A 13153-nucleotide genomic window follows, 5' to 3' on the forward strand; every position below is an offset into this window, starting at 1 on the left:
CAATTTTACAAAGCTAGAAACATTCAGTTAAGTAAAAATATGACAACCAGCCCCGGTCTCCTCAGTCTGTTCTATGCAGTGTAGAAATGCCTTGTCATTTATAAAAGCGAGCCAATACAATGTAAACAATGAATGCTATGTATAATACACCTCCTTACATTATTAACATGTTTATTTGAAATGTCTCTGTACCTGAATGTCGGTATCGGTGCATGGCTGTAAAAACAGCAAATGATTTCATGAGGGTTCACTGTAACAGTGAGAAATATCAGGTGACTCGAGTGCAAATTATTGTTGAAGTGTGTTTGGCCCGTTTCATGGCAACAGTCCTTTACTCGTATTACAGACAGTAGTACAATGCTATCGTGTTAAAAGATCGTTACTAAAGCGTGATTATTAATATCTTATTGGGTTTAGGATTACGCGTTCTAAACGTTCCAAGCTCACAGCAATGTTATGCTAACACTCACATTAACGGGGTAACGTACAAGTTAGCTAACAGGCTAACAACTTCGTAAACATGAAGTTAATATTGAGTAATTTACATTTTTAGAAATAATATTTTAAGTTAGTTTGTCTATATTTGTATCACCGGCGGCAAAATACTTCCAAACTACGCAAAAGCGGAAGTGACTGTCAACAGGCGTCGTTTATTTTGAACAAATTAAATCACTTTTTGGACATTTGTTTGGTTCCTAAAGCAATCATTGTTTTTGAACGATTCGAATGAAAAATTTGAAATGTTGCCTTGAAATAAAACAAACCTGCATATAAAAAACCTGTTATATTTTAAAAGGCACAAAAATAACACAAAACTAAAAATGGCAAAAACACATCAAATTGTTAAAGCACACAAAATGACTCAAATGTAATCTAAAATTATCGAATATATTACTAATAAAAGCTAACTCAAAAAATTAACAACTAACCTAATAGTATATGAATATTAATTTGCTCATTAAAAAATTACCTGCAACTCATGAGCATATCCTTAAATAATAAAAGATAAAAATCTAATCTATTCTTGACCCAGTTTAACCACTGAAACAAAAATATGAAATTAAAATGGCTCCATTCTGAATTTTTAAAAAGGAATATGTGTAGAATAAAGAGATGGAAGGCCTGTAAGATCAAAGACATCTTTTCTTCTTCTTGTTAGCCTCGTCTGTTCCCTGCAACCACAACAGTAAATCCCCTCAGCTGAACTAAAAGCTTATAAGGTTTAATTAAGTAAGTGGTCCACCGATCCATACGAGCCGAACTAATCCAGCAGAACAGCTCGCAGGTCCACCAGAGAAATCTGCTCAAAGCTCAATGACTATTTACTGATATTCTTTGAACTGTATGGAGATTTAGAAAAGCTGTGAACACTATACAAACATACTGTGAATCAAACGTTATATATTTATGGTTTACACTGACCAGAAACTTTGACTGCTTTTGTTTAGTTGGTGACACATCACACTATCTAACTACAATTAAATACTAATATATATATACATATATATATGTGTGTGTGTGTGTTGCTGTAGGCAAGTTTTGAACTCACTCTGCAGTTGACAGACACAGTGATGAATTGTGGCCTGAACTCACTTCTGAGGTCTGCTGCAGATGGGTATTAGTGGTCTAAAAGTGCTAATTGCATCAAGCAGCAACATTAGCAGGACTGGAGCTGTGGTCACACAAGAAGGATAAACACAACAGGCATTGCCTGCGACTGAGCCATGTTCAGCAAGCTGAAGAAGATCATCGGGGGTCCAACTGTTGGTCCCACCACAGCCCCTGCACCGGCTCCTGCAAAGGTAGGTACAAGCAACTCACTGCTGATTTTTATCTTAAGCAAATGCAACAAATTAAAAATGTTTTGCTAAAATGCAGTAAACATTTTAGCTACCATTTTAAATATGGAATTGAAAATTTAGATAAAATAATATAATAATAGTATAATAATATTAATAATAAATGCTTTATACTATTTATTATATTAATAAATGCAATATATTATTAATAAATTTATTTATTTATTTAAATGTAATAAATGCTTTGTATATGTAGCATCTGTAATGTGTGTATAGTTTTATGAATTATTTGATAATATAATAAATTATACAGAGCATTTATTATTATTTTTAAAGCATATGTTTTTTTAATCAGTTTATCATTGACATACTATAACAAACATATAAACTATAGTTTCATTTAATATTTTGAATTAGTATTTTTCCGTTTTCATTTTAATTTTAAATAATTTGGTAATTTTTTTATAATTGTTTTTAAAAATATATCTTTATAGTGTTTATAGACTTTTATTTCAGTTCTAGATTTAGTTATTTTACATTAGTGTTACATAGTACATTTAAACTAAATTAAAATGTTGCTTTGGCAGATATAGCAGATTTTAAGATGTTTTACAGTAAAAGGTTAGTAAAAAAAGATCATTAAAATGCAAAATTGAAGATTTAGTACAAAAAATGTTAAATAGTTCATATAATTTATTGTTTATATATATATATATATATATATATATATATATATATATATATATATATATATATATATATATATATATATATATATATATATAATATTGTATATATATTAATTCCTTTTATGGTACCATAACATTTTTGGTAGTTTTTATCTTAAAATTATCTAAATGTTTGAGTAATTTAAAATAGACAATTTAGCTCAACAATCTATAAATAATAGAAGCCATCATGCGTCATTTATGAGAATGTTTTTAAAACTGCAAAAGCGCTCTGGGATAATGATTAATCTCTGCACCTGGCAGGAAGAAAAACCTGCAGACAAGGAAAATGAAGACAAGAAAGATGATGAAGGCCCTGGTAAGACATCTATTATCATTGTAATTATCCACTAAATGATCTCATCATTCTTTGTGTAAGCACCTGCAGAAGATATTTTCCAGATGAGAGGCATTTGAAATAATTCTTACAGTCTGTCACAGGTTTCTTGCAGTAGTGTGTTTGTTATGGGTTCAGTAGCATGTGATGGTCTGTAAGCTGCTTCAGGGGTCAGTCCTCCATCTGTGATCCAAATCTTCCTTCAGTTGGGAATCATAAAGAAAAATGAACTATTTTCTCCTCAGCCCCAGCCCCAGAACCGACTCCAGCACCAGCTCCAGAACCAGCAGCACCGGCCTCAAAACCAGAACCGGCCCCCAAACCAGAGGAGAAACCTGCAGACCCGGCCAACGGCCAGCCACCTGCTGAAGGGTAAATCATGTTGCATAGTCAGAAGTTATTTAAATATAACACCAAGAGAATAAATAGAGTTGAGTTTGAATTCATGTTTATTTTAAACACTTGTATGTGCTACAAGTGCCAGGAGAAAGTCTTGATGTCCTGAATGTGTTTAATAAGCTTTAATTAATCATGGTTATAATGAACTAGACTCTTATTGTCTTGGAAAGGACTCACAGTAAGTGAGAACAGCATGTAAGTCATCAGTTCACACACTGTACATCAGATCGAAGACTGTGCAGCTGAGACCTGGAAGATTACGAGACCAGGATCTGAGAGCAGATTACAAGATTTACAGTGCATTTGATATAAGAAGATCCCTGGAGCTACTTAAGTTTAGAAAACAAAAACCGACACCAACAGTGGAAAAATGCCAGAGTAGTTTTATGATGGATATGATCCATAAAATATATTCACTTTCACTGGAGCAGCATTTATTCATTTATTATAATTAATAAATAAAATAAAATAAAATAAAATTCTGCTCCAGTATAATATATATTATATTATAAAGTTTTACATTAATAACATTAACGTTCAAAACAAAAGGCGCTTGGTCTCCACTTACACTTGTAATAAGCCTGCATGACCAGCAGAGGTCAGCATGTAAAAGCACAATTCAGATCGACAGTTGCAGGTCTTGCACAAGTAGTTTAGCGTCAAAAAAGTTAAACCAATGATAACAAGTAGGATTTCAACTCAAATTTTTATATGAACAAGCTGAAGTCGTGTTTACACGGATTCAATTAATTGCCTACAAGGAGCAACGTAAAAGTACCCACTAAAAATTATTTAAACTGCTTTACGGGTTAAATAACACACTATGAATGACGAATATTAATACGAACATATTTTACAGAAAACATGAACATTGTAAGTAGTAAAATTAAACTAGCTGTGATCCAGTTTAAAACTAGCTTGTGTGATTATGCACGCAAGGAGATTTATCAACCGGAAGTTCATTCGCCTAGTACAGTAGTCCCATAACAAAGAACGATTTAGACAACTTTACAGTTTAAATAACATTCATGTTATATCATATATATATATAATATATAAGGAATAAATATAAGGTATGTTACAAAAACACAAGCTGTATATTTCTACTTTTAATCCTTCAACAATATTTTTGCCAGACATCAGTAGTGTGTTACTGTAAACTCATTTTGTGTTACTACAAATAAAACCAAAACATGGTTACTATAGGTAAACCATGGTTTTTGTTTATTAGAAGAGCATTTATTTAAAGTTTCTGGAAGTTAAGGATATCAATGTCTGTATATTAAGTGATATATTACTATATTTGTTAAAAATATTGATGTCACCTTGTGTTATTATCTGTTGGATTGTTATAGAGAGGAGGCCCCTTGCCCGGAGTCCCGGCCCATTGTGATAAGCAAGCATTTTGATGCTCAACTCATTGAGATTGTTCAGCATTACCGGCAACGGACAGACCAGTTTAAAGAAAAGATCATTGACCCCTATGCATCCTCTCCAGAGCGCAGTCCTCCTGTCAGTGAGTACAAGTCAATCCTTGCTTCTGCAATCAGTGATATACCTGCAATACAGCACTTTTTTAATAATAATATGTAAATATAATAGGACATTACCACATACCAAGACAACAAGGATTGGCTTAACAGGTATTTTGTGTTTGTTTCAGCACCTGTCCTGAGAAAGGATGACTACGTGAAGTTGGTGGAGGAGAGGAAACGAAAAGAAGAAGAGGACAAGGAAAGGAAAGAGGAGGCGGAGAAGAAAAAAAAAGAGGAGGCAGAGAGAAAAAAGAAAGAGGAGGAAGAAAAGAAGAAGAAAGAGGAGGAGGAGAAGAAAAAAGCAGACAAGCCTGGGGAAAAGAAAGAGGAAAAGAAGGAGGAGAAGAAAGATGACAAGGCAGACAAAGAGCAGAAGTCCATCTGCCCAAAAATGAAGTGCACCTGTGTAGATTTCCTGCTGAAGCCCTTCGAGGACAGAATGGACAAAAGACTGGGCACCTCCATCGATCCGTTCACAGGTGACATTTCAAAATATGCCAACATCTGAATATACAGATATAAAATTACCACGTTTCTATGCTTTCGTCTGCTCTGTTTTTGTGATTTTCACCAGACCGCAGGTATATTGCTTGGCTAAGCTTGGTAACCATTGCCTTCAACTATAACCTGTGGTTCATACCGGTCCGTATGGCCTTCCCATATCATGACCCAGCGGCCGTCCCATTGTGGTTTACCTTGGACATCATTGCTGACATCATTTATGTCATCGACATGATCGTTTTCCAGCCACGACTGCAGTTCTGTAAAGGGGGAGACATCATTGTAAGACATTTTTTTTACACAGTTGATTGATAATTTTGTTTTATGTCTTTTTATATAACACAGTGTTCAGTGTCCTGCTCCATAGACTTCCACTGTAAGTTCTATTATTAAATTCTAATACTACTAATGAATACCTCTAATATATTTCATAATTTTCTTTCAGTATGACAGAGTTGTGATTAAAAAGAAATATCGCGAATCGTCAAGGTTTCAGGTATTTCAGTTGACTTTCATCTTCCACATAGCATTTTATCCCCCAATAGAAAGCCACAAAATATATTTCCTGTCCTTTCAGAATGATGTCATATCCGTCCTGCCTTCAGACCTGTTATATTTCCCGTTTGGATTCAAGTCTGTCTTCAGGCTCAATCGTTTGATGAAGGTAATGCGGTTTCTGTAATCACCTGTGTTTTGGCAGGATTCGATTGGCTATGAGATGCATAATCATTCATGAGCTGATTATATTTTTTTATTTGCCTTAACCTTGTTTTCTTTATGTTTTCTCCTAAAGTCTGAAGCATTTTTTGAGTTTAGTGACCGTCTTGAAGGTATCATGACCAAAGCGTACATCTGGAGGTAAGTAACCAAAACTTAAGAGTGGATCTGGCTGACTAGTTCTATCGGAGAATTGGGAAAAATCTGAATTTATGAATAGACAGCCTTTCAGTTCATAAGTTTGAACCTCTCAGGAATTAGAAAGCTGTTTGGCTTCATTTGGAAGACTTTGAGGAAAATTTGAATATTCTGAAAAATCAAAGTGTTCTTCCTATATGGTCCAAAAAGTGATTTTTTATAATGCTAAACATAAATTAAGACATTTATTTGAGCTTGATTGCACTGTAATTTTTCATGTTTAAATACAAATTCTGTTTGCTACCTCAATGAAATCAAGAATGTAAGAATTGAAAACATTTTCATTCTGAATTTGGCTCGAGATTTCCATTTTGTTGTTGCTTGGCCCCGAAGCCTTGATTGAGAACTACTGTTATAAATCATTGTGACCGAATTCTCCTTTGTTTTTTTAAAGAGTAATTCGCACTATTGGATACCTGATGTTTATTCTCCATCTCAACGCGTGTCTTTACTACGTGGCCTCTGACTACCAGGGGATCGGCAAAACCAAATGGGTGTACAGCGGAGAAGGCAGCGCGTATGTAATTCCATCTACCGTTCAGATTCACTTTATTGATTAGTTTTGTAAAGGTAAAGTATATAACTTCTGCACCATTGGCAGCACAACACAGTAATCGAAACTGCTCATGTAATTTGTAATGTCATTTTTTCATTCACAATTCAAGTTTAACAACAACAGAAAAAGCTAAATTTGTTTGCAGTAATTGCAAGTTTTGGGATTTTTTTTTATTTCTTTCATATTCTCATAGCTACCTGAGGTGTTTCTTCTATGCAGAGAAATCCCTCCTGATGATCGCAGAACTTCCTTTTCCTGAGACCATGTTCGGTCAGATCTTTCAGATGACCAACTATTTTTTTGGTGCTCTATTTTTGTCCATCATTCTCAGCCAGGTAGACGTTTTGTCTCCAAAGCTTTTGTCTCTAAAGCTTATGCTCCTGAAGCGCTTGGTGGTTTTTTTTTGGTTCCGTTTTGATTTTTTTCACTTGGCTTTCTTGCTTGGCCATGGCTTTGCGATGTGCTTCGATGTCGGCTTTTTTGACACTGTAATATGTCACCCTGGTCCACAAAAACCAGTCGTCGCACAGGTATGTTTTTAGCAATAGCCAACAACACATTGTAGGGGTCAAAATTATCACAGTTTCTTTTATGACAGAAATCATTAGGATATTAAGTAAAGATTGTGTTCCATGAAATTGTTCCAAAACTTAATTTTTTATCAGTAATACATGTTGCTAAGAACTTCATTTGAACAAATCATTTGGTTTTTCTCAATATTTAGTTGTATCTCAGCCAAATATAGTCATATCCTAACAAACCATACATCAATGGAAAGCTTATTTATGAATCCTAGTTTAAAAACAATTGACCCTTATGACTGGTTTTGTGGTCAATGGTCACATGTGATTAAATCTTTAATAAAGACTCGGATTTGACTAAAAGATGTTTTGATTCCTTACACACAGAATTGTACCATCTCTTTGTCTTTCCCAGGTACTTGCGCAGTTACTATTTTGCCGTGCGCACTCTGATCAACATCGGTGGTCTGCCTGAGCCTCACACAGTCTTTGAAATCACCTTTCAGTTAGCAAACTTTTTTGTTGGTGTCTTTGTCTTCTCAAGTTTGATCGGACAGGTACATGATGTGATGATGTAAACATCATGAGCTCCTCCCCCTAATCCCAGGCAGCCAATCGTATTGTAGTCCTCATCCAGTTGTCCTGTCAGGAACCATGTAGATGTATTGTGATGGTGCTCCTGTTGTTTAAGAATATAGGATGAGTCACTTCTTTACTAGATGTTAAAGATTATACCGAGATCATTTGTAGGTGTCAGAGAGTTTGTGTAGAGATAGTTGCTCGACAAAGACGATGCCTAAATCACAAGACACACACAGAATGTGACTAGGATTTTTTTTCATTTATTTATTCATTGTGTAGGCTCATTTATGCTATTTTTACATTTCAATTACCTCTGCTGTCATGTAAAACTAGTTTAAATCTTTTAATCAATGTTTTAAAAAACTGTAATATCGGCCATTTGTCAGTTATCAGCTATAACATTAAAATAATTATTGGTTTATCAATAATTTTGCATAATTTTAATATTGGTGCAACAACAACAACAAAAAGTTTAAAAAAATCTTTGTAATAAATGTAATCTTTAATAAGTCCCATAATAAATAGCAATTTTTTATGCTGTACATTATAATATAATTAAGCCTACATTGACTTGTTGTATTTAATGTAAATGGTCATTTTAAATGGTTTTTAGTGTTTTATTTTAAATGTTTTTAGGGAAAATATTATACAACTTTAGTTTTGCCACGACATGAAAATATGATTGATTTATCAATATTGTCCAGAATTTTAATAATGGTTAAATAAATGAAAGAATTAATTAATAAAAGTAACAATAAACTAACTAGGGAATCTTTAATAAATCTCAAAATACATTTTCATGATTTACATTATAACTTTGTGTTACTTTTAGCATTTTTTTTTTTATGTAATTTAAAAAGTACAGAATTTTAATATTGGCTGTTTATCATTTATTGACTTTAAATTGAAAATATTACCAGTATCAGCCAGAATCATCATAATAGTGCATCCAGATCAGATATATAGATGTAATTCTTTGGTTTTACAGATGAGAGATGTCATTGGAGCAGCTACGGCCGGTCAGACGTACTTCCGTGCATCTATGGATGGTTGTGTGGCGTACATGGTGACAAACCGCATCCCAAAGCTGGTTCAAACCCGAGTGCGTACCTGGTACAACTACACCTGGGACTCCCAGGGCATGCTGGGTAAAATTTGTATTTACATGTAAATAACGACTAGTAATAAATAGCAGGGTCCTGTCAATTAATGTTTGGCTTCTCTTCAGATGAGTCTGAGCTTCTGGAACAGATGCCTCTGGTGATGAGAACAGCCATCGCTGTGGACATCAACCTTGCTACTTTCCAAAAGATCGACCTCTTTAAGGTGGGCTTGATTTAAGAAAGGAAATAGATTGTGACATGTTCAGGTTCTTGATGTCTCTGTGTTTTTTCTCACAGGGTTGTGACAACCAGATGCTTGTGGATATGTTATTGAGGCTAAAATCCATTGTGTATTTGCCTGGAGACTTTGTGTGCAAGAAGGTGAGTTATACTGCCTTTTATTTATAGACTCCAAGCACATCAAGTCTTCACTCTCCTGTTTCTCTGCAGGGTGACATTGGGAAAGAAATGTACATCATTAAGGCTGGAGAGGTGCAGGTCATCGGTGGACCGGACAATAAGATTGTGTTTGTGACTCTGAAAGCAGGCTGTGTGTTCGGAGAGATCAGGTGAGCTTTTGAAATGAGAATCTGCCTCTAGAACTACACGTCGTGAATGAACTCATGTGTTTATAATCGACCCCAGTTTGCTACAGTCTTCAGCCAATGGAGGAAATAGAAGAACCGCTAATGTAGCGGCACATGGGTTCGCCAACCTCTTCGTATTGGATAAGAAAGACCTCAATGACATCCTAATTCACTACCCAGAGTCTCAGAAAGTGCTGGCCAGGAAGGGACGGTGAGTTATGTCACATGATCCTTTCAGTCAGACATTCATATAGATAGATGCCCCACACAGTGAAAAAAGAAATAATTTTTGTTTGGCAATAAATTATCTCAATATCACAAGACTTGGGAAGGCATTAAGAACTCTGTTAGATTTTATGCTTTAAAAAAAAACAAAACAGAAAGAAACAAAAAAACTATTTTCTAATGGGGTAGGAAAATACACTTGCCGTAAGTCCTAATATTTACTTTATATACTAGCTTTTGAAGTAAATTTAGCAATTTTATTGAATAAGGAAGCAAAAATATGGATTAAGAAAGTGTTTTGTTTTAACGAACTGAATTGTTCACTAACCGATTCACTGATTTGTTTGAATCATCACTAACTGTAAAAGTGGTCTTGAAATAGTTAAATCTGGAAAATACTGGTTAACACCGTTTCACAGGAAACTGCTGAAAGCCAAGGGTCCAGCTCCTGCTGCTAAAGGCGAAGAGGAAAAAAAGAAAGGACTGGCTATGTTCGGACAAAAACCTCCCACTCCCAAACTTTTGCGTGCCTTTGCAGGAGGAGCGTTCACCAAAAAAGGCTTTATGGACAGACTTAAGGTAGAGGAATTCTATTATATATTAAAATATGCAGTACCATTAAAAATTTTGGGGCCTGCACATTTTTTTTTGTTATTGTTTTTTAAAAGAATGAATGCTTTTTTTTTTTTTTTTTTTTTTTTTTTTTTTAGAAAACAAATATCAAAAGTGGCAGTGAAAACCTTTATATTGTTGCAAAATATTTCCATTTCCAACAAATGCTGTTCACATTTGATTTAACATTGAATATTAAAATTGTGGCATGGTTTCCTCCATGATATTAAGCAGCACAACTATTTTAAACATTGACGATAATAATAACGGTTTCTTGTGTGGCAAATCAGCATATTAAAATGATTTCTGAAGACACTGAAGACTGGAGTAATGATGCTGAAAATTCAGCTTTGCATTAAAAGAATGAAGTACACCTGAAAATAAATAAAACAGACAGTGAAATTAAAATATGAAAAATAATATTTCATAATATTGCACTTTACTTTTACTGTACAAGAGATTTCTTTTCAAAACAATTTTTTTTTTAAACTTACTGACCCCAAATGCTTTAATGTTACTGTATATTTAATAAAACATTGACCTTTTGATGTATAATACAATACAATAACAAAAAAAGATGGTTCAAAGAATACATTTTTATTTCTGTTTTTCTTTTCTAGACTGCTGCTTCCGAACATTAATAATCTCATGAAATACATTAAATATTTCTCTGTAAGGATTTCATTCCTTTTAGAATAACCTATTCATTTTAAATGTATTTTTTTATTATTAATAAACAAGCTTCTTTCCCTGCTAACTGCAGTACTTGCCAATTAGTGATTGGTATTGCTGTTTGTAATACAAGGATTGTTTGATTTAAATTTGTTTCAGTTCTTTCCTAAACAGTATGTTTTAGGTCTATTTTGCACTTTTTTGAGACTTAAATAAAAGACATTTTGTAATTGCAAAATACAGTGAACGTCATTTCTGAAACTGCTGAGGTTTATTTATACTTGAGAGTTTACACAGGCTTCTGCTCTCAGTTAGCTAAGGACTGTAGTTGAGTCAGTCTGTCGTGGGATCTCACAGTTAATCGCTTTAGTCTGGCAGGGACGCTGAGAGTTTTAATTAACAAAGTAGTCTTTCTAAATGTGGACCCACAGCACAAACAGTGCAGGAATATCTAGCTGCTCCAGAATAGCCCACGAATGCACTATTAAAGTGCTGTCTGGCACACTTTGAGTAATCAAATGTGAGCCAGTCGTGCATGAATATCTCTCATATCTGTAAAAAGCAGCGCAAATTTGACTTTACAAATAGAAATGGCCCTTTAAAGCTCACCCTATAATGCCATTTGAATAGAATGATTGTGATTGGTTGACTGCAAGTGAGAAGGCCAGTGATAGGTCAGTCAAACTGTGGGGAAAAGGGCCGTTCCTAAGAGGGAATTAATAGAGCTCTGAGAATTAATTGAAGCAGGTCAGAGTTCACACATCAGCGACAGGTGGATAAAGAGAGTGGAGGGATAAATCTGGATGGGATCGCGTGCCTGCTCAAACCCGTGCAGCCATGTTCAGCACTTTGAAAACGCTTTTTCGGCCCAAAACTGAGGTGGCAGTCGCTCAGATCCCTGGATCTCCAACACCAGTGCCTTCACCTGCACCTGCTCCTTCAACAAAGGTACGACGAGCACCTTGATTTAGCACAACACAGCACCAGATTCATCCCATAGCATACAACTGACTTTAGTGTCCGAGAGATATGTTTCTAAAAAAAAAAAATAGATAGCAATTTTACCAAATAAATGTATCCTGGTTCACTGAAAAGGCAGCTCAAAGGATAAGCTATCTGAATAAACTATGTGAATTTAAACAGCTTATAATTGCTAATACTTACTAATAATGTTTTAGACATTTATGTGGGAATGGAAGGATCCTTAGACATTTATACATGTTAAAAGAGCAAATCATTTCTTAGAGACGGTGACACTATAAAAGAGAAATTGTCTCTGGTACTTCTTTTTAATTTAGTCTGACATATATTTTAAACATTTAACAGTTTAATAAAAGGGCATGCATGAAATGGACCAATAATCAAATTAAATGTCAATTAGCATCTAAATGCATAATAATTAGAACAAAGTAAATAAAATGGGTCAGTTATAATTTATTACATAATACCCATCGTCTAACACACTATAATATCTATTGATAATTAAATAAATATAACTAATATAAAACTGTATATAATGGTACTTGAGTAATCAAATTATATTTACACGAGTTTATGCCCTAAATATTGTTAATATATATAAAACCTTTACTGTATGTCAGCATCAGGCTACTGATGTTTCTAGTAATGCCCATCAGTGTTATTTTAGTATTGTTGATATACTAGTATTTTTATATATATTTTATGGTTTCACTTAAATTTTTAGGTTTTAGTAATTTTGTTATTTTTGCCATTTTTAGTCCTTTTTTATTTCTTAGTTTTAGTTATTTTAGCTCTTCAACTTAAAGAAGACACAAATTAAAACTGCTGCTGTTACAACTAGTTGAAATAAGTTTTTTTTTGTTTTTGTCTTATTTCAAGTAACGAGTAAATGTTTTCAAGTAAATCTTTTATGGTTTTAGTTAAAGATGATAACCCTGATGCTCACAAATACTGTAAAACAATTTGCATGTACACATCTTATTGTCAGCTGATGCAGCCTTTCACTGAGTGTAAAACAGATAATGACACACCTCTAATTCGTTCAAACATCACTGCTATAAACTGGAAATGTGTTGTGAAAAATTTCTGTGTTAACAGGA

At 34.0% G+C, this 13153-nt stretch overlaps 3 protein-coding genes across 3 annotated transcripts in view; 2 read left to right on the top strand and 1 right to left on the bottom strand.

The window, feature by feature from the left end:
* The window catches only part of cnbd1 (cyclic nucleotide binding domain containing 1), a 40816-nt gene extending 40188 nt beyond the window's left edge, over positions 1-628 (bottom strand). The window contains exon 1 of the mRNA XM_052595921.1: positions 193-628. Within this exon, the coding sequence (XP_052451881.1) occupies positions 193-241 (49 nt within the window). The 5' untranslated portion in view covers positions 242-628. The remainder of the gene's footprint in view (positions 1-192) is intronic.
* Positions 629-1659: 1031 nt separating this feature from the next.
* LOC128013163 (cyclic nucleotide-gated cation channel beta-3) lies at positions 1660-11282 on the top strand. The gene is made up of 18 exons (XM_052595924.1): positions 1660-1802; positions 2792-2846; positions 3110-3236; positions 4619-4779; positions 4927-5277; positions 5373-5581; positions 5745-5795; positions 5877-5963; positions 6093-6157; positions 6609-6731; positions 6964-7105; positions 8862-9021; positions 9102-9199; positions 9274-9357; positions 9427-9545; positions 9622-9774; positions 10208-10367; positions 11021-11282. The coding sequence occupies exons 1-18, from the start codon at positions 1725-1727 to the stop codon at positions 11039-11041; spliced, it is 2244 nt and encodes a 747-aa protein (XP_052451884.1). The 5' UTR covers positions 1660-1724; the 3' UTR covers positions 11042-11282.
* A 181-nt stretch (positions 11283-11463) lies between these two features.
* The window catches only part of cngb3.1 (cyclic nucleotide gated channel subunit beta 3, tandem duplicate 1), a 10907-nt gene continuing 9217 nt past the window's right edge, over positions 11464-13153 (top strand). Inside the window, exons 1-2 of the mRNA XM_052595810.1 lie at positions 11464-12020; positions 13152-13153. The exon at positions 13152-13153 is cut by the window's right edge and continues 62 nt beyond it. Of these exons, the coding sequence (XP_052451770.1) occupies positions 11910-12020; positions 13152-13153 (113 nt within the window). The 5' untranslated portion in view covers positions 11464-11909. The remainder of the gene's footprint in view (positions 12021-13151) is intronic.

Source organism: Carassius gibelio, chromosome B24 (assembly GCF_023724105.1).
Source record: "Carassius gibelio isolate Cgi1373 ecotype wild population from Czech Republic chromosome B24, carGib1.2-hapl.c, whole genome shotgun sequence".
Classification (NCBI taxonomy): Eukaryota; Metazoa; Chordata; class Actinopteri; order Cypriniformes; family Cyprinidae; genus Carassius; species Carassius gibelio.